At 43.5% G+C, this 24601-nt stretch overlaps 2 protein-coding genes across 12 annotated transcripts in view; one reads left to right on the forward strand and one right to left on the reverse strand.

Moving 5' to 3' along the window:
- LOC145520640 (uncharacterized) overlaps window positions 1–24601 on the reverse strand; it is a 310815-nt gene that overhangs the window by 48671 nt on the left and 237543 nt on the right. The gene's annotated exons all lie outside the window — the stretch shown is intronic.
- MOBP (myelin associated oligodendrocyte basic protein) lies at window positions 1782–23642 on the forward strand. 3 transcript variants are annotated; one of them, XM_081527633.1, is made up of 5 exons: window positions 1782–3263; window positions 3565–3856; window positions 11732–11951; window positions 21527–21598; window positions 21702–23642. In XM_081527633.1, exons 1-2 carry the CDS (start codon window positions 2953–2955, stop codon window positions 3818–3820), a joined length of 567 nt encoding a protein of 188 aa, XP_081383759.1. In that variant the 5' UTR covers window positions 1782–2952; the 3' UTR covers window positions 3821–3856; window positions 11732–11951; window positions 21527–21598; window positions 21702–23642. The 3 variants fall into 3 exon arrangements, with proteins under 3 accessions (XP_081383759.1, XP_081383761.1, XP_081383758.1); XM_081527635.1 differs by lacking the exon at window positions 3565–3856 and having other exon boundaries at window positions 2875–3263; XM_081527632.1 differs by lacking the exons at window positions 21527–21598; window positions 21702–23642 and adding an exon at window positions 13372–14267 and having other exon boundaries at window positions 2875–3263.

Genomic DNA, 24601 nt, shown 5'->3' on the forward strand with positions numbered 1-24601 from the left:
TAACTTAGTTGTTTTTAACATGTTCATCCTTAAAACCCAGACTGGGACTTCCCTGGTGGTCCAGTGGCTAAGATTCTGTGCCTCCAATGCAGGGGCCCCAGGTTCAATACCTGGTTGGGGAACTAGACTCCACATGCCCTAACTAAAGATCTCGCATGTCGCAACTAAGACCTGGTGCAGGCAAATAAACAACAGCAATAAAACCCAACCCAGATCATCTGCTCCGTCTTCAAAGAATTCATTCCTTTTTCATGGTTTCCTTGATCTTTGTACTTATTTCTGTTGGTCAACATCATCCTGTCTTGCAATGACATGTTGCATGCCTGTGAGCGCAACTTGACCTTGAGTTTGCTGAGAGCAAGAACACGCTCAGTGTCCAGTATTTATGCACACTACCTGTGTTTATTTGTGGACTCTTGTTGATTAATAGTTGTTTAAGTCCCCGTGTGCTTCAATGTTTTGGAGTGTTCAGTTCAGTTCAGTCGCTCAGTCGTGTCCGACTCTCTGCGACCCCATGAATTGCAGCACGCCAGGCCTCTCTGTCCATCACCAACTCCCGGAGTCTACCCAAACCCATGTTCATCGAGTCGGTGATGCCATCCAACCATCTCATCCTCTGGCGTCCCCTTCTCCTCCCACCCCCAATCCTACCCAGCATTAGGGTCTTTTCCAATGAGTCAACTCTTCGCATGAGGTGGCCAAAGTATTGGAGCTTCAGCTTCAACATCAGACCTTCCAATGAACACCCAGGATTGATCTCTTTTAGGATGGATTGATTGGATCTCCTTGCAGTCCAAGGGACTCTCAAGAGTCTTCTCCAACACCACAGTTCAAAAGCATCAATTCTGCGGAGCTCAGCTTTCTTCACCGTCCAACTCTCACATCCATACATGACCACTGGAAAAACCATAGCCTTGTCTAGACGGACTTTTGTTGGCAAAGTAATGTCTCTGCTTTTAAACATGCTACCTAGGTTGGCCATAACCTTCCTTCCAAGGAGTAAGCGTCTTTTAATTTCATGGCTGCAGTCACCATCAGCAGTGATTCTGGAGCCCAAAAAAGTAAAGTCTGACACTGTTTCCACTGTTTCCCCATCTATTTCCCATGGAGTGATGGGACCAGATGCCATGATCTTAGTTTTCTGAACGTTGAGCTTTAAGCCAACTTTTTCACTCTCCTCCTTCACCTTCATCAAGAGGCTCTTTAGTTCTTCTTCACTCTCTGCCATAAGGGTGGTGTCATCCGCATATCTGAGGTTATTGATATTTCTCCCAGCAATCTGGATTCCAGCTTGTGTTTCTTCCAGCCCAGCGTTTCTCATGATGTACTCTGCATATAAGTTAAATAAACAGGGTGACAATATACATCCTTGACGGACTCCTTTTCCTATTTGGAACCAGTCTGTTTTTCCATGTCCAGTTCTAACTGTTGCTTCCTGACCTGCATACAGGTTTCTCAAGAGACAGGTCAGATGGTCTGTATTCCCATCTCTTTCAGAATTTTCCACAGTTTATTGTGATCCACACAGTAAATGGAGTGTAAGGTAGGACTATTTCAGCATGTGTCGCATTTCTCCAAGGATGCTGTAGTAATTAAGATTTTTATCCACTCTTTCAGAATTTTTCCAAGAATCAAAATTCTCTAGTCTCTTGTCTTCCTCCTCTTACTCTTCCTTTTTAACTCAGGAGGTGGTTTAGTCACTAAGTCATATCCAACTCTTGCGACCCCATGGACTGTAGCCCACCAGGCTCCTCTGTCCATGAGATTTCCCAGGCAAGAATATTGGAGGGGGTTGCTATTTGCTTCTCCAGGGGGTCTTCCTGACCCAGGGATCAAATCCGGGTTGCCTGCATTGCAGGCAGAGTCTTTAATGACTGAGTCACCAGGGAAGCCCCCTTTTAACTTAGGTAAGCAGTAAAATGCACAAAAATGGAAGTGCAGAGCTCACTGAACTTTTATACACATAAACATCTGTGTAGCCATCTCCCAGATCAAGATCCAGAACATTTTCTGCCCCAGCAGGCTCCCTCCTGCCTCTTCTCAGACCCCACCTTCTCAAAGTATAACCATGTTCTGATTTCTAGCACCATGCACTTGACTAGTTTTACCTGTTTTTGAACCTCATATAAATTGAATCATACAGCTTATACTTCTTTGTGTCTGACTTTTGTTCAACATTATGTTTGTGAGATTCAAACATGCTGATGTGTGTCTATAGTCTGTTGTTTCTCTGGCGTAGTATTTTATTGTGTGAATAGCAATTATGCTTTTAATAACAAATCCTTCTTGATTTTTTAGAGAAACAGTCACTCCTAAATCTACAACATTATTTTGCCATAGATGTATTTGGCTTTATAATATTTTGTTCCTGTCCTAAATGGGCGGCTAACACAAAAGAGAAAAGAGAGTCCCTTTTCAGAAAACGTGATTTTAAAATACACAAATAAAAATTAACAAACTCTTCCCTTATACTGCCTAGGTATAAACTATTAAGTATAAGATAGGCTACAGGGATTGTTGTATTGTACAACATGGGGGATACAGCCAAAATTTTGTAATGACTGTAAATGGAATGTAACCTTTAAAAACCATATAATTATATTTTTTTAAATTTCGGATGGGATGTATTGGAAGGTTGGGATTGACATATATATATATATATATGTACACTACTGATTCCTATTAAACAGGAAACTAATGATAACTTGTATAGCCCAAGGAACTGTGCTCAATGCTCTGCAGTGACCTAATTGGGAAGGGAATCCAAAAAAGAGGGGATATATGTATACATACAGCTGATTCACTTTGCTGTACAGTAGAAAATAACACAACATTGGAAAGCAACTATACTCAAAATTAAAAAAATAATTTTTTTTAAAAGGCACAAACAATTTATTCAATAGCTCCTTTCCATGGAGCTGGGCAGGACAGCCCTGAACGTGAACTTGGACGATGGGAGTGGCCGGAGTGGGTTCCTTGAGTAGAAACCTCCCTCGCCTGATGCGCTGTTTTGTGTCTCCTCACTCCCGCTGCCCCCATCACGGTTTTTCCAGTGAGATGAGTCAGAAAGTGGTTAAGGAGGGCCCCAGACTCTCCAAGAACCAGAAGTTCTCCGAGCACTTCAGCATACATTGCTGCCCGCCATTCACCTTCCTCAACTCCAAACGCGAGATCGTGGACCGCAAGTACAGCATCTGTAAAAGCGGCTGCTTCTACCAGAAGAAAGAGGAGGACTGGATCTGCTGCGCCTGCCAGAAGACCAGGTGAGTGGTCTGTGCTGCCGCCCGGCACCTGGGCTGGGCGTTGGCCTCTGTCTCGGGCTCCGAGCTCCCCCTTCCCGCTCGGCTCTGCGACGCTGGGGCCGGGGCTCTCGGCAAACTGCGCTTCCCCCAAGCCCCTGGCAGTCGGCTCCCCGTTAGGCGCTGCCGTTGGAAGGTACCGGAGGGAGCCTGGAAGGTGGGAGGGGGAGCAGGGCTGCCTTCCTGTTTCCAGCTCCCGCCAGCATCACTTAGGCAGCAGAGGAGAGCCACTGCCCCAGCCTGCAGCTTCTTTTGGCCCTCTCAGAACCAGCCGCCGCGCACCGTCCCCTCAGAGGCCCAAGCGCCAGCCAGCTGCACCCCCCGCGGTGGTCAAGGCTCCAGCCAAGCCACGGTCCCCTCCGAGGCCCGAACGTCAGCCACGCCCCCGCCCAGAAGTCCGACCTCCACCAGCCAAGCAGCGTCCCCCTCAGAAGGCCAAGCAGCAGCCGCGCAGCAGCCCCCAGAGGGGGCCAGGCACCAGCCGTGGGGGGTCCCCCGGCAAAGCTTCTAGGTTCTGGTAACACCATCTCTTCCCTTTTGCTCCCCCCAGCCCTAAGGTTAGTAGCTGCTTCCTGTGTTTACTACCAATGCGTTATCTCAATGGTCCTCCTTCATTCAGCCTTACAAAAACTGGGTCATCAAGTTCCCTGCATTAAATCCCCTCGTTTGAAACTCCTAGTGTGGCTCCTGTTTTGCTCAAAGATGCTGTTGGTACAATACTTCAGGTGGCAGTATGGGTTGCTCCCTTTGTCTAAGAGGGCTGGAAATGATTAATTTATAAAGTCAGAGTGTGAACCGCAGTGACAGATTGAATAAACAAGGCCTCCATTTCTGTGCCTCAGAGAGAGAAGGAATGGGGACTCGAAGGGGTATCGGTGTGTGTGCTAACGGAGAGGGTCAGCCAGTTCATCCCTCCTCCCAACACACTCCATCTGATGTTAACCTCAATGGCAAGATCATTCATTCATTCAACAAGTTGACTGCATATGTATAGAGTTCCACATACTATACTGGGGATGGGAATGCAGCTGAAACAACCAGGTTGTTTGTGACTCACCAGGACCAAATGAGAGAATAGTTAGTCACCGTGTAGGGTTAAATGCTCTAGTACTCTCATAATCAGCATGTGCGTTGGGTGATGGGAACCCAGAGAATGGCTCTGCCTGTTTGGGGCTTCGGAGAGGTTAGGTTAGAATAAGTAGAGGATAAGAGGGAGATGGGGAAGAGGGCGACAGAGGATGAGATGGTTGGGTGGTACCACTGATTCAATGGACATGAACTTGGGCAAACTCTGGGAGATGCTGAGGGACAGGGAAGCCTGGCATGTTGCAGTCCATGGGGTCCCGAAGAGTTAGACACAACTTGGTGGCTGAACAACAACCAAAGGCGGTGATGCTTGTAGACAGAATAGGTGAACCGGAGAGCACGTGCCCATCAGCTGCATCTTAGGCAGGTCAGCCTTTTTTTTTTTTTTTAATAGATGGCTTTTTCAGATCAGTTTTAGGTTCACAGTAAAATGGAACAGAAGGTTAGAGATTTCCCATATACTCTCTGCCCACACATGTGGCAAGCCAATTCTTTAATCCTTTTAGTATTTGAGAATGAACCTGTTTTATGAGTTAACAGTGGGTGTTGATTGTATTTGAGATTCTCATATATGCTCTGAGGCTCAGAGACTACATAGCATACAATAGTGTGTGCATGTCTCACGATGTTTTCAGATTTAGTACATAGAAGAATCAACTGGGGAACGTTAACATGCTCGCAAAGAATCTAATTCCTTGGGTCACTGGTGAAGTCTGGGGAGCTGCATTTTCAATAAGTAACCACCCCACCCCCAACATAGATGAGGTGAGGTTAATTTGTGAAGAGAAATAACAGATTGGTAAGTGACTGGTAAGTCACTAAAAGTGTAATAGGAAGTGTATACCAGGTAATCTGGTTGTTAATTTATGCCTTCTGAAGGGGCCTGAGTATTAAGGTCCTATGACAGGTAAATTTCGATATATGGACGTGCTAAGGAAATGTGGAGAGTGGAGGAAACTAACTGTATATGGCAAGTCATCCGTGGTGGTGGCTCTAAACTCAGAATCCCCAGTGAGCTGCGTGATGGCTGGGAATTGAACCAGGACATCAGAAGGAGGAGGAAGACAATGAAAGCCAATCTCCTCTGAGACACAGATGTGTCTGGATTTAGCTTCCCTGGTTTTATTTACTTAAGTATTTTAGTGGTGGTGTATTCTGACTCCCCCAGTTAGCTGTTCTCGGCGGGTATCAGAGAAGACACCTCTACAGGCTATCGCCTCCTCAGCTGTTGTCCCTTCCTGGGGACCAGGGGACCTGACAGGCTTCATTCATAATGTCCAGTGACATCCCAGATGTATCTGAGCCCTTCCTATGGTACTCATTCTCCCTTCTCAGGTTCCCAAAGGTCCTAAGGCAATGCAATACGGCTACTACTTCACCATACTATGCAATATGCATACAATACTCTATTGACACTGATTGTCCTAAATCAAAGCGGTAGGAGGAAGGTTAATGGGAAAAATTCACTCTGAAGCAGAGCTACTAAATTCCACATGAAGAGAAGGTCAGAAAAAGCTTTCCTGAAATTGACTTACTTTTAGACATGGTGCCATTCTTGAGATCTGACCTTTAGAGGTTATACAATTTTGACAAAGGCCTTTTGGGTCTTTAGTAAATCTCACTCTTCCTCTTATCAACAATCTCAGCAAATAACACCACAGCCCCTCTAGTCACTCCCACTGGAAACCCAAGCCCCACCCTGACTTCCAACCTCTCACCACACACACATGCTTGCCAATTTTACTCTCTGGAATTTTTTTTTTTTTTTAGCCATAACTTAAAGTACATTTAGAGTTGATGTGAAGGGATGCAGAAGTTGAGACTCAGCCTAGAAACAAAGGAGAGGATATAGAGATCGTGGCTAGAGTAAGGCTCCTTCCTAGTGTGTGTGGAGCGATGGGCCACTGATGGGAGCAGGAAAAGCCGTTTGGCTTTGGAAAGCAGAGAGAGACCTATTAATGGGCTAGGATGAAGGCAAGTCATACTCTGAGGATGAAACAATCAGAGGTTTGAGAAGGTTAGGGTAGGTTAGGAATACCAGAGCACAGGCTGTGAGGCTGTGCTGAGGGCTTGCTGAGCTCTGCTGGATGGAGCTGCGTCTGAACCATCTGTTCTTATGAAGTTATTCTCCAATGAGGGAAACAAATAGCCATTTCTGAAATCACCAATGGACTTATCAACTCATCAACAGTCTGCTTTTCTCCCAGCTTGCGTTGTTAAGGGTTCCCACAGCAACTGTTCTTAAACTTCACCAGGTGCCTCTGGCTTTTCCTTCTCTACCCATCAGACTCCTTTTTTTTAATCCTGGTAGTTTGATTTTAAAATGTTTTTAGTGTTCATTATTTAATTGTTTATTTAAATTATTTTAAGTTCTCAAATTTATTTAAACTAAAAAAAAGTCAACAGTTTACCCACTTCTCCTCCCTACTCTCTGCCTCTGTCTATGAGCTTGTTTTTCATTTGGTTGGTTGCTTTTTTAGATTCCATATATAGAAGAGATCCTTTGATGCTTATCTTTCTCTGACTTATGTTTCTTAGCATAATGCCCTCCAGGTCCTTCCACGTTGCTACAAATGGAAAGATTCCATACCTTTTTATGGGTGAATAATAGTCCATTGCATATACATATATATGCAAGATGTTATGGAAAAATCAGAATGAACTTTTTTCTTTTTGGCCAACTATATGCATGTATGTATATGTATGTATATATATGCTCTGCAGTTTATTTACTTATCTACTGATGGACATTTGTCTCCATATCTTGGCTATTCATAAATAATGCTGCAGTGAACATAAGGGTTCATTTTATTGTTGTTTAGTCCCTAAGTTGTGTCTGACGCTTTTGTGACCCCAGGGACTGTAGCCCACCCGGCTCCTCTGTCCATGGGATTTCCTAGGCAAGAATACCTGAGTGGGTAGCCATTCCCTTTTCCAGGGGATCTTCCTGACCCAGGGATCAAACCTGCGTCCCCTGCATTGGTGGGCAGATTGTTTACTACTGAGCCACCAGGGAAGCCCTTTAAAATTTTATCCGTTCTAATATAAGAGTTGTGGTACCTCACTGTAGTTTTAATTTTGCTTTTCCTATTGATTAATGATGCTTTTTTAATGAACTTACATGTCATCCACCAAAGACATTTACTGGTGAAGTGTGTGCTTGATCTTTTGCTTACTTAGAAAGCAAATTATTTTCTTATTATTGTGTCTTAATATTGTATTATTGTGTAACAATATATAATTATGTTATTGTAAAATAATATAATTATTTTATATATATCAGATATATAAAAATATATATCTGGATACAAGCCCTTTGTTAAATATATGTTTTGCAAATATTTGTTCCTAGTCTATGGTTTCCTTTATCATTTTCTTAACAGTGTCTCTGTGAAGTACCAAAGTTTCAAACCTTGGCTAAATCCAACTTATTAATTTTTTATTTTTATAGATCATGTTTTTTTGTATTGTATGTGTGCTTTTTGTATTGTGTGTAAGAGTTCTTTGCCTAACCAAAGGTCATAAAGATTTTCTCCTATATTTTCTTTTCAAAATTTAAAAATTTAACTTTTATGTTACTCTCCATTTGGGGTTAATTTTTTGTAAATGGTGTGAGATATGGATTGAGGTTCAAGTTTTTTTACATACGGATATTCAATTGTTCCAGCATCATTTGTTGGAAAGATTCTCCACTGAATAACTTTTGCAATTCTGTCAAAAATCAGCTGGTCATGTGTGAATTTATTTCTGGACTTTCACTTCTGTTTCATTAATTTATGTATCTTTTCTTTAACCAGCTTCATTAACCATAGCCTTAGAGTAAGTGTTAGAATCAGTTTAGTGTAAATTCTCCAACACTCTTTTTCATTTTTCAAATTGTTTTTGGCCATTCTCATTCTTCCACTTTTCCATAGAGATTTTAGCGTCAGCGTGTGAATTTCTACAACACATCTTGGTAAAACTGCATGGGATAGTGTTAAGTTTGTGAGTCTACTTGGGGAGAACCGTACATGGTATATCTCCCCATTCATTTAGCTCCTTTTGTCTTGTAGTTTGCAGTATACAGATCTTACACATATTGTTTGCTTTACACTTAGGCATTTCATGCTTTTAGGTACTATTAAAATAGTTCTTTTTTCAATTTCAATTGTTCATTGTCAATGTATAAACATATAATTGATTTTTGTATACTGATCATGTATCCTGTGATCTTGCTAAACTAACTTATTCTAGTTTTTTTGGAGGGAGGGTAGACTCTGAAATTTTCTACATTGATAGTCATGTTATCTGTAAAAAGAGACAGTTTTATTTTTTCCTTTTTGCTCTCTATGCCTAGTTTCTGTATGTGGTTTAAACTGCTATTTCACCTAGAACATTTTATTTTTAGAAAAATATTTTAATAAGATTAAGTTCTTGCCAAATGGTCTTTCTGAATAATTTAAAGCGATTAGATCCCAAAGGCCTGGGCCCAGCCAGATATTGGACTTGGGTTGAGTTGTAGGTTCATACCTGTTTTTACCTCAAATTCTTATTTCAGGATGTGGCTTATCTTTCCTCATAGCTCATTGATTGACATCCTCTATCATCAAACTAGACAATGGGCATGAATATGCTTTGCATTTACAGAATCAAAGAGGTTCCAATTACCACTACAATTCTTAACTTGGGCAATTCCCCAGGATCACCAGGTATTGACATCACCTTGATGCTTATGAGAGATGAAGCTCTTGAGGTTGCATTTACATGATGGACTTAATTCTAATCTACATTTGGGGCCAGCTCTTCTTAAGGAGAACTAAGGCCCTGAAGAACAGTCCTGTGATGGTTGACTATGTGTAGGCCAAAACTCACGCCTCTTCTTTCCCCAGCCCTCCGGGGCCCTGAGCCATTTGTTCCTTTGGCTCTGCCAGGTGGAAGGTCTTTACAATTTTCACCCTTCAGAGCTAGGCTACAAGACGACGATTTGGATATGTTATATAGCCTTGGTTTTTGCTTAATAGTGACCAGTTATTTTCCTATTTTGGTTTGGCCAATGGCCAAATGGGGCCAACGGGGATGATATGCAGAGTATGTCATGTAGCCAGAGGACCCCCGTGTCTGCAGAGTCATCACTGCTGTCAGTGGGAAGGAGCCTGGGAATGGCCCTTAGACAAAGCCTTCTCACTGCTGCTGCTGCTGCTGCTAAGTCGCTTCAGTCGTGTCCGACTCTGTGCGACCCCATAGACTGCAGCCCACCAGGCTCCGCCGTCCCTGGGATTCTCCAGGCAAGAATACTGGAGTGGGTTGCCATTTCCTTCTCCAGTGCATGAAAGGGAAAAGTGAAAGCGAAGTCGCTCAGTCGTGTCCGACTCTTAGCGACTCCATGGACTATAGCCTACGAGGCTCCTCCGTCCATGGGATTTTCCAGGCAAGAGTACCGGAGTGGGGGTGCCATTGCCTTCTCCGCCTTCTCACTGAGCGGAGGCCAACTCCAGTGTGAGCTCAGCTGGTACATTTGACACCCCAGGGTCCATCTCCCTTGCTGGAGGGTGCAAGAGTCAGGAGCAGGGACTCTCTTTTTCTTTTTCTTTTTGTTTTAAATATTTATTTGGCTGTACCAGGTCTTAATCATGACACATGGGATCTTTAGCTGTGGCATGTGGGATCTAGTTCCCTGACCAGGGATTGAACCCAGGCCCCCTGCATTAGGAACACAGAATCTTAGCCACTGGACCACCAGGGAAGTTCCGGGGACTCTATCTTATACTCACGACGCCAGGGCCCGACTCAGGGCTTGACTGAACAGACCTTTCAATACACCTAGCAGTCAGTCTGGACCGGTGGAAAGGTCAAACTTCAGCATTAGGTTTGAGGCTGAGCACAGTTTGCATGTCCAAGTCACTTATTCTCTTAAAGCTGTGTTTTTCCCATCTGTGACATGTGGCTATTATCTACCTCATTTGTGATCATGGTAAAATGCTTACTTCATCTTCTACTACTAGTAAGTGGCTCTTATTAGAACTTTTATTTAACAGACACACTGTGTCACTCAGTCCTAACTACTAGCAGAGCCTCCCCAACTTGGTTGCCTCCCCTGGTTGAGAAGGAACTCAGGGGCTGCTGCTGCACAGTTTGGATGTCCCAGTGGCATCAATGTGGCTGCCATTGCCAGGGGAGTGCCCGTGAGGTAACCAGGTGCTCAGAGTATCTAAGATGCCGAGTGGTCTATGTGCAGCAGTAACTGCAGAGGTGGTACCCAGGCTATGTGAGCATCCACACTAGTGTCAGCATCCAGGGTTTTATATTCAGCAGGATCTATAGGACGTTCTAATATGAACAGGCTGGCCCATGTCTGGAAGGCATGGAAAAGATCCAGAAAACAGATTCTCTTCCTAAATTTCAAGAGACGTGTTCCAACCTTTCAGGCTACAATTCACTAGGCAAGTTTCAACCAAGTATTTCTTCATTGTTTTTCCTGGTGTCCTGGATCCTTTCTGATGGGCGCTAGCACTTGCCATATAATTTGGGGTTTGGGAGAATGCTGTTGTTAACACTTTATTTTTATTTTGAATTTTATTTTGAATTTTTCAAAGTCCCCAAGTTATAGGAAAAGCTGTGATCCTCATAAGGTTAGTCTCTGGTGGAAAAATGCATATTCCTGATGCACTTGTCTTGGTATTTTTTTTTCTTATTTATTTTTTAAATTAAGAACTTTGATGATATTCTGAAACTATTTGACATGACCTCATTTTGAAGGTAGCCACATAGATTTCTGCAGTCTAATAATTTAATCTCTCAGTTGGAGAATAAACTTTCAAGCAATAGTATTTTGGGATCATATATTTATAATGATCACATATCTATAAGGAGATAACTGGGTGTTATCTCCTTCTTGAAAAGTCTATTCTGCATCAAAATAGGAACACATCAATATAGTCACAATTTTATAATGTGCATACACACCCCTATGTGTGTTTGTGTGTATGTTCATGTGTGCATGTCTATAGGCAGTAAAACTAGCTTTTTCTAGAAGTGGTGCTATTTTGATTTTGTGTTTTCTGTATTTCAAAATATTTGCAATGATTAAACAGAAAAACAATAATCACTGTACATAAAGACAGAAGAACTTTTAAAGAATATCTTTCCCAGGCTCAGGCCAAAAATATAAAATATTATTATAAAATAAAAAAATATATTATTTTGGCCAGATACTTCCAGAATTGAGAAATTAGAGAGAGATTTTTAAGGCTGAGTTTACCAGAAGTGATCACCTCAAAGGTGGTCTATAAATCTATAATTCTAGTGACTGAGCACCGAGAAAGGACACATCCTTAGCAGTGCTGAGGACTTTTCTTTTTGTTAACCAGATTGAAAAGGAAGAGCAAGCCGACCCCTCGGAAGAAGTGATGGAGGAGTTTCAAGTGAATGGTCGGCCTCAGCTCCCGGACTCACTGCTTCTCGACCCACGTGCCCTGGGACAGGTCACCTGGCTTTGAACATGACGCAGGCGCCGACACCTGCTGATGTGGCCACGGCCGATGCCCACAGTCCCCGTGGCGCGGGGGCTGCCGGGCAGCCTGCCTGGAGGTGAGAGGGGACACCTCTGTGCGTTAGGCTCCAGGCGGTGGGTCCCCCCAGCACCCCTTAGGCTCCACAGCTCTTTTGGTCTCAGCTACAGTCCTATCCCCTGAAGGATGTACACAGGCCTCCAGGATCTTTGGAGCAGGACGGCCCCACTGCCAGCGCATATGTTGTCCTCCAACCTCAAGACCCCTCCGTGCCTGGCATCTTGTTGCCTAGTCTGACTTTTAATCCTCGACCTCCTTTTTTGTCATTAATCCTCTGCCTGGGCTCCTCTGTCCCCCTGTGGCCTTTGGTTTCCCTCTGACCTCCTTAATCAGTCCTGTACTAGCTCACAGTCAGAGGCATAGTTGGCTTCAAGTGTGGAAGATTCAAGTTCTTTTGTAGTAAGACATTAGGCTGCCAAATGATCCGGAGATGCAAGGAGATCCCCAGGGAGGGTAGGAGCTGTCTAGATGCGCCTGTCAGAGGCGCCTGACGTGCTGGGTCAGAAGCTGGAGAAAGTCATGAGGAAGGTGCTCCCTCCCACCCCCCAGGCCCCTGTCTCCAGCCTCACACAGGGATCTGTGGATGTCTCCTCCCGACCCCCTCCTGGGTGACAGCAAACACTCTCAGGCAACCCATCTGGTCCAACCCATCTGGACAGTCTCAACTCCAGCACTATCTGCTTGGTAAAACGTGTAACCCTGGGCGAGTCATCTGGGCTCAGTACCCTGCCCGCCTCCCCTCTCCCGAAGGCTCAGAGACAAGGCTGCTAAGTCGGCTCCTTGGGAGGCAGTGCTGCTGTTTTCCCCACCTCCCCACCTCAGGACACAGGCAGACCCCAGGGCACCTTTGCAGGGCCAGAAAGGGTGCTCAGAGAGTTGCTGTTCTCAGGCCATGGAGCCCCAAATTCCTGGGGGAGGGCTGAGACCTGCCCCCCCAACCCCCGCCCCTGCTCTCCCTGCCTGGACCCCTTTATATACTGTAGAGGAATCAGGAAAACTAGGAGAGGAATTTGGCCTTCAGGAGAGGAGAATTAAGCTAGGGGAGGGGTGAGTTATGGCAGCTGAGCAGTCCAAGACTTTCCTCCCTGTGTGTGAAACCATTCTGTGGTGTGTGGGGGTCTGAAGCCAGTTATCATGGAGTAGGGTTGGGGTTGACTTCTCATCTCTTCTTTTTGATTTGCTCCCACTATCTAAAGCCCTAGGCTCTTGAAAAGGACTTTGATCTTGGGGATGGGCTATCGATCAGGGCCATAGGAACTTACTCCCTCACTCCACTCTGGTTCTACTATACTCCCTATACATATACACGTGCTGGAGGGCGATGCCCCCAGGTAAAACAGAGGACCCTTAGATCACCTGGTGCTCCTGTGGACTGGTGTGTGTGTGTGTGTGTGAACTTGGCTTCAGGAGAATATCTTTGGGCTTGTCTTTGCTCCCAGGCACAAATACTGGAGAGCCCCTCTGAGTTCTGTGTCAATCCCATGGCCCTGGAGGACCCTGACTGCTGAAGCTGATCATGAGAGAAGACCACACTCCCTTCAGGGCTGACCTTGATGTAGGATTCTGCTATGTAACCCAGCAGTGGCCTTGTAGGAGCACCCCTCCTTGGGCTACTTTCCCTACCCAGCTCAGAGAGGAGGGATGCAAGAAGAGAGTTGAGGGGATCTCTCTCTCTTCAGGCTCCAGTGGGGTCCATCCCAGAAGCTATTCCAGCTTTTTTGCCAATGTGCCTATTGGTTTCTAAGGCTGAGGTTGAAGGGTGGCGGATACAGGGAACAGATCCTCCTCCCAGTCCTCCCCCACTCCTCCAACCCTTCTACTCATGAGGCCCAAGGAGGGGAGGCGGAGCCAGGCCCAAACCCCAAAGGGTACAGAGCTCGTTGTTCTTCCAGACTTGGTCCACTTTGCTTGTGGCTCAGAAGCCCTTTCGCTACCCAGCAAGACCTCACTCTTGCCTCTTTCTGGTCTCTGCTTTTGTACGTGTAAATGATATGTTGTCATATCTGTTAGTGCTTGTGCCAACCTCAGGGCTCTATGCTTACTGTTCATTCTGCCTGTGACGTTCTGGCCCAAGATCTTTGCACAAATGCCTTCAACTGAAATACCATGTCAGAGAGGCTTCCCTGGGAAGTCAGTGTGGTTTCCATAGTTACGCTCTATCGCATCACTCTAGCAGTGATCACCTTCTCGAACCATCTTGTTCATATATTTACTTGTTTATTGCTTGGGACCCCATCTCCTCCTAATGTAAACTCCACAACTGCCAACACTTGTTTACTGCCACATTCTAAGTTCCCAGCACTAGTAAGAACTCAATAAATGCTTGTTGACTGAATGGACCTTTGTTTGTTATTCTTAAAATAGGCACAATTTTCCAAAAGTTCAAAGAGAAAAGTCAAAGGTGTCTATTGTGTTCAGCAGCAAAGAACCTTCTAGGGTGTGACCCTATAGGGTATCCTCTGTGAGAATCCATGGGAGGTGAGGACAGGAATTGGGGAAGGGAGATGCAACTCCCTCAACTAAGCTCCACCAGAAGGGGGGCAGAGGAGGGGGTCATAGCTGGAGTGTTCTATGAACCCAGCTGACACCTGGCATGTTGAATACTGCTGGGAAGGAGGCAGCAGAGGGGTGTAAGGAGGAAGAGGAGGAGATAATTGGTGGAGTCAGGAACTGAGCAAACTCAATAAATGAGATAGTGAAGGAAAGGGAAGCCTAGCATGCTGCAGTCCATGGGGTTGCAAAGAGTCAGACACAACTTAGCGACTGAAAAACAGGAGCTGAGGAGGTTGGCGAGAGGAAGCCAGGGCACAGGTGAGGGCATCGGGTGCGGAGCACGGGTTCCTTCTCATCAGAAAAAAGGAAAGGAGCGCATAGGTTCTGGTGGGTTTGCAGGGTCAGTGACAGGAGCCTGAGGCTTTGATTTTCTACTGGAGTAGGAGGTGAAGTGCCCTGTTCACAAATGGAGGTGATGGTGGTGCTGTTAGGGGTCAGAGATATGAGGAGAGTGGAGAGAATTATAAAGAAATCACGTTATCTAAGGTCTTTGAAATCTTCTTAAACCTTTCTCCAGATGAATTTCATTAATTAATTTGCAGTTCAAGGCAATATCTGGACACTAAGTTGTTGTCTATAATGTCACATTTAAATACGAATCTAAGGTCTAAATCTGAGACCCATGTGGTCTCAGGAGGAAGATGGAAGAGTTGGAGAGAAAGGGCAGAGTTTAATCTTCCCAAAGAATATAGAATCACAAGGAAGCTTTCACTATGGGAAACTGCAAAAATGCTGACACATCACAGTGAGATGGGGCTGTGCTATGGGACAGTAAATTGCTGAATGTTCATCTGGGTTGCTGTTCAGACACCAAAGAAATGTGAAAACTTATTCTCCCAGGAGAGCTTCTTGCCTGACTCCATAGCAGATATGTCAGCCCCATTAATAACATCACTAACAGGTACTTACCATCTCTACTGAAATAAAATGAAGTATTTTTAACAGACAAAGATGATGCTGTTGGCCCAAGAGTGGGGTGTTTTATTTGCAACTTGGAGAGATTTTGCCTACTCATTCTTCTTATTTGTAATGTAGTACACACTTGCAAGAATGCTGGATAAGCATAGCGATAAAATTTTTTTTGTTGAATATCAACTATGTATCTATCCTGTGCCACATAGAGTTTTATGTTTATAAATAGGAGAAGTTGGTTATGGCCTCCATGGCCATTGAATCATGACGTTGACCTTATTGCTATTATGTCGCAAACTGGAAGTTGCCAAACTGAGCTTGGTGGAACCCTGGGGTACTTGGAGATGCCACCTTATGAGATAAGAGGGAAGTAGAACCAACAGGTGTCCAGGCCACCTCCATATCAACTAAAGCGGCTTTTAGGGTCTATGCTGATTTCTAATTTTATACAGATAAAGGATTCCACTAGGGTAAAGGAGTCAAACAATCTCTACTTTCACGGCTAAAGTAGAAAAAAAATTTTTTTTTTTGGCCTTGCCACGTGGCTTACAGGATCTGAGTTCCCTGACCAGGGATTGAACCTATGCCCTGGAAGTGAAAGTGCCAAGTCCTAACCACTGGACCAGCAGGGAATTCTCAAATATTGATAGAATACTTATGTTAGTAATTTTCTAAGTGATTTCTTGAAGAGTGTATTCTTTGGCAATGACATTATAGATTTAGGTTCAGTTGATGGGTAAGGGTATTTCAATGACTAATTATTTCCTCTAAGGCAACATTCATCTACCACCGAGTTGAGTGTTTTGACTTTTGATAAAGGTTTATCCAACATTTGGATGAGCAAAAGAACATAGATTAGCCAACAGTGCTGATAATTATTTTCCTTTTAAGCAAATTGATATAGAAGTTTTATATTCAACATGGATCATATTCAAACTCATCTCTGTTGTACAAGATACATTAACTGTATAAACTATATTAATAGTACATAAAACAGGTTTGAGGGAAGTGGAGAAAATGGAAGGTGACGGCTCAAGGGGTGGTCTTCATAGAAAATCAAATATCTATCAGATTTGAGTCATTTGGTTCAAAAAGATCTCTTAACAATAAAACTAAGTTCTAAGATATGCTCAGTCTCTAAGTCATGTCCGACTCTTTTCAACCCAGTGGACTGTAGCCCATCAGGCTCCTCTGTCCATGGAATTTTCCAGGCAAGAATACTGGGGTGGGTTGCCATTTCCTCCTCCAGGGGATTTTCCCGACCCAGGGATCAAACCCACATCTGCTGCGTCTCCTCCGTTGGCAGGTGGGCTCTTTACCACTGAGCCACCTGGGAAGCCTGAGTTCTAAGACAGTGTTAGCCGAATTACCAAAATAACATTCACAGTGGATTTTGAAGCATCTCAGCATAACCTGAGGCTGGAAACCTGGGGGAGCAGGTGGTAATATCGGGAGAAGCTCCTTTCTAGAACCCATAGGCTGCATGTATTCTGTAGCAAGAGAAAGATAGATAATCTCAAGTAATGAGGGTCAATAAAGAAGGTCCTTTCTTATGGCAAGAGGGTCTATGTTTCTAAAATTTCCTATAGCAAAGAGATATAAGCTCACTAGGAAGAAAGATTGGGAATGTGCAGGTCCATGTTTGAGAAGGTGGCTGATGGCAATGTTAGTCATTTATGTGTTGAGTTAATGACAGATACTCCTGGTGAAGATGGGAAGTTATTGGCACCAGCATTAGCTAAGCCAGCCCTCCCTGGAGAAAGTTAAGAGCTCTTGGGGCCATTCTTTGTCAGTGAAGTCACATCAGGGCCAATATTAGATGCGGATATTTTATCAGATCCTGAAAATAGCTCCTTGGCCCAGGTAGTAGTCCATGCGTAGCCCCTTGTTGACCAAGCAAGTCTGTTTGATTAGCGATGAAGTGGAGAAATCCCCATTGTGTTCACCATTAAGGAGGGCTGGGTAGTCTGTCATTCAGAGAGTGTGGGATTCAGTAGATATTCTGGCAGTTTTTCATCAAGTCATGTTTACAGATCAAAAGCAAAGCTTTCCCTGATACCTGATAGGTACCTCTACCCAGGCGGTAGCCCATTCACAACTAATTCACTTGTAGGCATGCCTCTTCCATAGCAAGAAGCAAGTGAAGGTCACAATGGGGTTGAGTGCCCCAGTACTGCCAGGGAGTGTGCTCAGGGAGCCAGCCTGGCTCCCAGGATGTCTCACTGATGGGAGTTACTTAGTGATCTTCCTGGATTTGGTTAATTTCTGAGACCTCTGAAGTACATCCATCTTTGGCTTTGCTATCTGCAATTTCTGTCTCTACAAGGCAGCATCTCTCTTCTCTCCAGGAAGAAATCTTGATGTATCATGAAGAAAAAGTCTGAGTTCTTGGGCTTTTTTTTTCACCACATGGTGATCTAACAGATTTTTACATAATCTATCTTCACTATAATTCATCTTCCGTTTCTTGAATTCTCTGTGAACATCCCCTTCTGCAGCTGACAGCTTCTGTTCTTTCTCTTCTGGCTTAGAAGCTTTGTGAGTCAGAGCCTTTAACAGAATCTTAGTTTTCTGCTGATGGAGATCATTAAGGACCTCTACTGCCAGCTGCAAGATTTTTCATTTATTTTCAACCAGAACTTTGCCTGCAAGCAACGAAAAAGAAAATCATTTTCCAGCTTTTTTTCTTCCAGCTGATGCTTCGCTGACACTTCATTATTTGGCTTGGAATGTAAATAGTGTCTGTTTTCTTCAACTCTTGTTAATGTGGGTTTTGGTATCATCTACTTTCCTGACTTTTCATTTTTTTTTACAACGGTAATCTGCCAACCAAATCTTTATTTTTAAAATGATCCCATTCATTTCCTTCCCTATGATTTTTCTCCTCTGATCTTTCATGACTAGGTTTTAGCTGCAGAGCATATTTCTTGAGAACTTCAACGCCATTATTTTTCTAAGTCACAGCTTCTTCCTGAGACGTGAAATCTTACCTGATTTGCTCACCAGTCCCAATGGCCAGGGCTGGGAGCATAGGAACAGCAAGGAGTAGAAGGGGATCACCCTGCCCCCTCCAATGGCTTCCTTTCATCTCTTTTCCTCCCTCCTCTGTTTTCCTACAGTTTAAATTCACAGAAGATCTTGGTGCTTAGATTTCTAAGCACCTGGTGTTAGTAGCTCTGCTACTAACAATTTTTACACATTTTTATTGCTTTGGGTTTCAAAATGTCTTCGCTGCCTTCCCCAGATGCTGTTCTCCGCTGTTCATGGAGATTCTGCCCCAAACCAGCACCACCTCGATTCGTGCAGGTCCCCACCATCAGGTGACCAAGGGTGACGCCGAGAGGGGTGCTGACCCACACCCAGCTGTATTCTGGCTCCAGGTCTCTCTAGTCCCTATTTTCTTCACTTCCCTAACTGGCCTTGCCAAGGTGCCATCACGTCAGGCTCTCTTGAGTCACGATGGTTGTGTCACTGCTGAATCTGCCTCCTTAACTTGCTTTCACCCACAGTTTTAATTTGCTGCTACCTGCATCTTCTCAAGTCTCCAAAAGTCCTCCAAATACTTGAATCCGGCTCCTCATGTGACAACTTCCCTTTTCTTCTGGTGTGCGTTTCCCTTCAGTGAGCTCTTGAAGTCCTAGTAAGAGAATCGCTGGAGTCCCAAGAAGAGCTGGGAACATTTAGCACCAAACTGGTGTGTGTGTGTGTGCATGTGTGTGTCAGAGACAGACAGCGAGACAGAGACAGATGCTTTCCTTTTTGTGGCTTCTTTCCTCCTGCTGCTTCGTGTGCTCTGGGGAGGCTGGCTCCCTTCCTTCCGCCCCCTGACTCCCTGTCACCCTGTGCTCAAAATCATATGCAGATGGTGGGAGGCGCAGGATGCCCTGGCAAGGGTGAACCCAGTGGCACTTCTTGCCCAAACAGAAGGAGGTTTGGTTGGCCTGTCATTCCAGTTTCCTCTCTCTTTTGACTTGTGAAACTCATGTTGCTGTGAAAACGGAAAAGCTTTAGTGTACATATATCATCCAACAAAGTTGCCTAAAGCTGCTTCTCAAAGCAGCTCTGTTTTTTGAACACTTCTAAACCCCACTGGGATATAGCTGATTTAGAATAGTATTATACAGTGACTTTCTCATACAGGGAATTCATTATGCCAGTGAAATTGTTTAAACCAGGACGTTGTTTACATGGGGGGAAAATGTTTTCCCTTCCTAAATGGAGAACTCATTTTGCCTCAAAATCTAAGCCCCCATTAAAAATTTTTAGAGGACTCCCTGACTTTTGCTCTCCACCCGTAATTTTTAGGAGCCCTCCTTTCACATACTACCCTGGAGCAGTAAGCACTTTTATATTTATACCTAAGAGAGCAAAACAAAAGGGTCTGTCCTCAAGTTCATGGATAAGTCTGCTCAACCCCAGAATCACTGGCCAACAAGGTCAATATTTGCTGACTGAGTAAATAATGAAAATATATTGAAAAAAATTATTTAGAGGCTTATTGAGTAGTATGTAATTAATGACTCAGAAATGAAAATGCCAACCAGCAGGCAGAGGGACCAGTTGACAACCTGAGATGCTCAAGGTCACATAACTCTTTCAGAGACTGGCAGACCACACCTAATAGTACACTACTATAGTATCTCCCCTCACCCTCCAGCTCGTTTACTCCGGAATTACAGCTGTGACTTTGACAAATAGGTAATTATTTTCCATGCCCTGGCCCTAGTGAGGAATAAGGCATTTTACTTGAGGAGCTGTAGCCAGAGACTCTATGCCAGCGAAAGACCAAATATGGACTCATATTATCAGTTCAGAGCAAAAGCAATGGGCAGAGTCCTTCCTCTGTTGTAGGGTCCTCTGTCTCCATTAGTCAGCGTACCTAGAAGGAGATAATGATGTCAGACCCCACATGTGGATCCTTGCCACTGTTCCACGGAGTAACTCTCATGATCAAGGTACCTGATTTTACTTAAGCTATGGCTTTCAGAAAATAAGAATCTACTGAACTAAAATTCTTTGATTTTTCAAATCATTTTTTCTCTGCCCTGAGCAATGATACCTATGAATATTTCTATTTAGGCTTTATCCACAATGAATATAAAGTAAGATTTCATTTGAATATGTTAACCTCTCAGTATAATATACATCTTGATTTTTTTTTAATTATCTGATTTCTAAACATACATTCAGTTTCTTGGTATTTCTTATCTTGCTGTCTACATCTTTACTTTGCAAAATTTTAATACCTTCACATAAGAGCAAATATAATAAATTAGTAAGTTTTTCAATTGCTGGCATTGAAAGTAGAGGCTCAAAAAAAGTTTCAGGAAAATGGACAAAAAGCCTGGATTCTGGAAAGGGCGTTTATAACCAAAACTGAGTCAGATATGTTTTGTTTCTTATCATCTATATGACTTGGGTCAAGTCATTCAACCCATCGGTGTCATGGTTTCTTTATTTGTGAAAGGGAAAGGGTGATGCCTACCTTACCTTCACTTTCTCACAGGGCTACTGTGCAGACTGAAGAAGATGACCTTTTTGAATCTTAAAGATTTAGCACACTTAGATGGAAATAAATTTTTGGAGGGGCTACTTTCAGAGGCTAGTTGGCAGAGGTTGGCTTATCACTTTTCAGTCATCTAGAATGCCAGGAACTTGATTGCTATGATGACTGCTGTGATCAGAGTCTAGCCAGTCTGTTTATTGATACAGAACAAGGCCTGGAACCATACTGGGCTGAGAAAAGGATATGTTGGTCCCCTACTCTGGACCTAGACTCATGCATGCCTAGGGCTGAGCAAAATGAACAAAGTTCCCTGAGGTAGGGCAGGCTTTAGGAACAGGAAATACATGGCTAACCAAAGCACTTTGCCTTGCCAAGTGGTATTTACAATCCTGGGGTAAAGCCAAAGGGCATTGAACAAAGGAAAGGACCAATCATGTGGCCAGAAGGCATGAGGTTCTAGAATTTGCCCCGCTTCAGACACCTACCCAACCTTTCAGTCAAGGGGGGCAGTATCTATTTCTGAAGAAGGTGGGAAGGTCAATTAATATACACAGACACAACCACTGGGAAAATACTTTGGAGTTCTAATCTGACAGGATTTTTTTTTTCCCCTCCCTCAACAGCCTTTTGAAAATACTGTCCTGTGGTCTGTTGACCTCTATAATTGCCAATGAGAAATATGCTGTCCTTCCATTGTAAGTAAACTGTACTCTTTTCTTTGGTTGCTTTTAAGATTTTTCTCTTTGTCTTCACTATAATGTCACTAAGTATGGATTTATTTTTATTTATTTTGCTCAGGACTCAAGTTTTTTTCAATCTGAAGATATGTATCTTTCTTCAGGGATGTGTAATAAAACCACAAGATACTGTTGTAAAACCATGATAAAGGCAAAAAATAAAAATTATCAATTGTTGGCCAGGATGTGGGAAAAATTCAAGCCACCATTGAGAATTTATAAATTATTACAACATTTCTGGGGTGCAATCTGGGGATACCAGCAAAATAAGATACTGTACAGCCCATGATCAAGTAATTATGATACTAAGCACCAATCCTGAGAAAACTTGCATTCATAGAAAAAGGAGATACAAGTACATCTGTTCAGTGAAGCATTGCTCACCATTGGGGGGAAAAAAGAGTTAGAAAGAAATTAATCAAAATGTCCATCAATAGGAGAATCAATAATATAATATCCAATAAATAAATCCTGAACAGCAATTAAATGAATCAGGTATACTCACACCAGGTAGATAAATTTGGAAGACAAAATGAGGAATATAAAAAATAGATGGTAAATGCAGTGATACCCTATGTATAGATTTTAACCACCCACAAAGCTATAATTGTCCAATATGCAGAAACGGTAAGATCTCTCAGTCTTTAGAGTGCAACAGAATTTAAAAAGAGAGAGAGAACAGAATAAAAGCCAATCCAAGAAGTATCTATCCTCTTGGAAACCAAAAAGAAGATCTGAAATAATTCTTGGCTTGAAGAAATAACAGAAATTAAAAGCTGTGTAGAAGTGGTCAATAGCACTAGCCAGACACAAATGTGCTTGGGGAGGTAAGGGAGACAAATGACCAACCTGGGGTCTCTCCAAGCTTAAAGTCTTAGAAAACAAGATGCTTGTTTGGAGTCAATTTTTTTTATCTGAGTTGAGCTGTGGTTTCTGACAGGGGAAAAGGGGAAGGGTTAGAATGTACTCCTCCCTCCCAAGCTTCCCTTGGTAACAGGCAGGAAGGCACAGTAGAAGATAATGGAACGTAGTAGAATGTGGAGGGATGTCAAATGGGCAGGATTAGGTGGAGAGAAGCTCAGAGCACAGGAGAGTGAGGGTACGTGGGCCAGCGCGGTGCTGGGAGTGGGGGTGGCCGAGCGCAATGTTTGAAGTACCAACAAGGCCACGGATCCGTGTCCCTGAGTGAGCACGGCCAGACCGAGCCAAGCTTGAGGGGCACGTGAGGAGCTGGGCGGCGATGCCACGGGAGGTCCTGCTTGAGGTGGGGGCTGGGTGAGAGGGAGTGCCAGGAGCCGAGAGGAAGCATGCTAGACTCAGATGGGCTGTCCTCAGAACACCATGTTCCTGGAGAGTGGAAGTCGGCCCAGCACTGTCCCGAGGCAGCTGGAAGGACAGAGTGCCCTGGCTTCCTCACGTGGGGAGGTCACTTCTCTGCGAAAGTGGTGATGTTAATAAAAGGCAGGGAATCGAACTACACAGAACTTTCAGATAGACATGCTTCCTGCCTACATTCAGGTGCTAAATGAACAACCAAATGAGAACCTCTAGTATGAACAGTTTCCAATGATGAGATATCCGAGGTCATTACATTCCTGGGAATAACACCCAGGGTGCCATGACAGACTACCAGGAAGAACAGATTAGTGGGCCAGCCCCACTCAGACCCAGTGAGGAAACTTCATATTCTTTTAGCTCATTTTAGATCTTGGCAAAGCCAGACCCCATGCTCCAAGCTTGCTGAGTTCTACCCTCCGTATCATCCAGGAGATACAACACGGTTACTACAGAATGTGACGTTGAAGAGAGAGCATGGTGTGTATTAATTCATGTAAGAAATTGTATATCAGCATGGAAATGTTAATAACTAGAAATGACTGGATTCTCTATGTTGTCTGTTGTGGAAATAAAGGCCGCTGGGGGTGGATCAAAAATATCTGGAAATTACTTGAAACTGATGAATAACTAACTGGAATTATAACTAAAATGTACCATAATCCAACTGTATTTTTTGTCTTTTAATGATTGGTTCTGGGGAGCCCTACGCAGTGAACATTACAAAAATCACATGAAGCTCCAAAAGCTACTCTGGGTAAATTTCTTGAATGGGAATTCTCAACTGTAACATTTGGCATATTATTCTGATAGTTCTGTATGTCAACTGATTTTGTTTTGACATTTTGACTGGTTTTGGGAAAACTGAGGTTTGTACTTGGAATTGTCTTGATACATGCTTAAATTGTGATTCTCTGGGTGGAAAGTCCTGGTTGATGGTGTTTGCCAATTTCCATGGTGTAAATACTTCCATTATGGCTGACTGCAAGCTACGAATGTAGTATCACTGAGTGCAGAATTGGGAAGAGGTGCATGAAGTTGATCCTTGTGAGTCAGCACAGGACACTGTATATACCTGTGGGCCTCTGTAAAACTACAATTTTTTACTAAAAATATTGCCCCATAAATATACAAAGGCATTAGTGAAAGAAAAAATAAAAGGGAAAATAAATTCCAACTGGGCGCTCAAACAGAGAAAACTGGCAGAGGATTTTTTTTAAACTTTGTCTACAGTCTACATTTTACTATCATCTTTTATTAAGCATCTATGTGTCACCCTGAGCATTCTGAACTCTTAGTTTCTTTGCTGTTCCCCTGGATAGAGGCTAGGGTTTCTCTCCTTTCAGATACTGGTGCTAAGACGATGCTGACCAAAGACTCGGTGGGACCTGCTCACTGTGAAGCCCGTTTCAGGATGGCTGAGCTGATGGTGGAGACAGAAGAAAAGAAATAGAGCCTTCTGAGTTTGGGGAGGCGATGTTGATATTTAGACTTATGGCTTGGTATGATAATGTATTACTTTAAAAAAAATTAATGCTCATGAAAACAAGAAAAACCAGTTGTTCAAAAATTGAAAAACAATGGAATAATAAACTCTTCTATTAGAGTAAGCCAAGAAGAAATTTA

Source organism: Giraffa tippelskirchi, chromosome 9, assembly GCF_054371585.1.
Source record: "Giraffa tippelskirchi isolate mGirTip1 chromosome 9, T2T-mGirTip1v1.2.pri, whole genome shotgun sequence".
NCBI classification, from domain to species: domain Eukaryota; kingdom Metazoa; phylum Chordata; class Mammalia; order Artiodactyla; family Giraffidae; genus Giraffa; species Giraffa tippelskirchi.

What these genes read in the sequence shown, in the direction of transcription:
- MOBP (XM_081527633.1), top strand. Translation starts at nt 2,953, where the DNA reads ATGGGAGTGGCCGGAGTGGGTTCCTTGAGTAGAAACCTCCCTCGCCTG. An exon ending in TGCGCCTGCCAGAAGACCAG is followed by an intron (nt 3,264 to 3,564) that starts GTGAGTGGTCTG and finishes TGGCCCTCTCAG; the next exon opens with AACCAGCCGCCGCGCACCGT.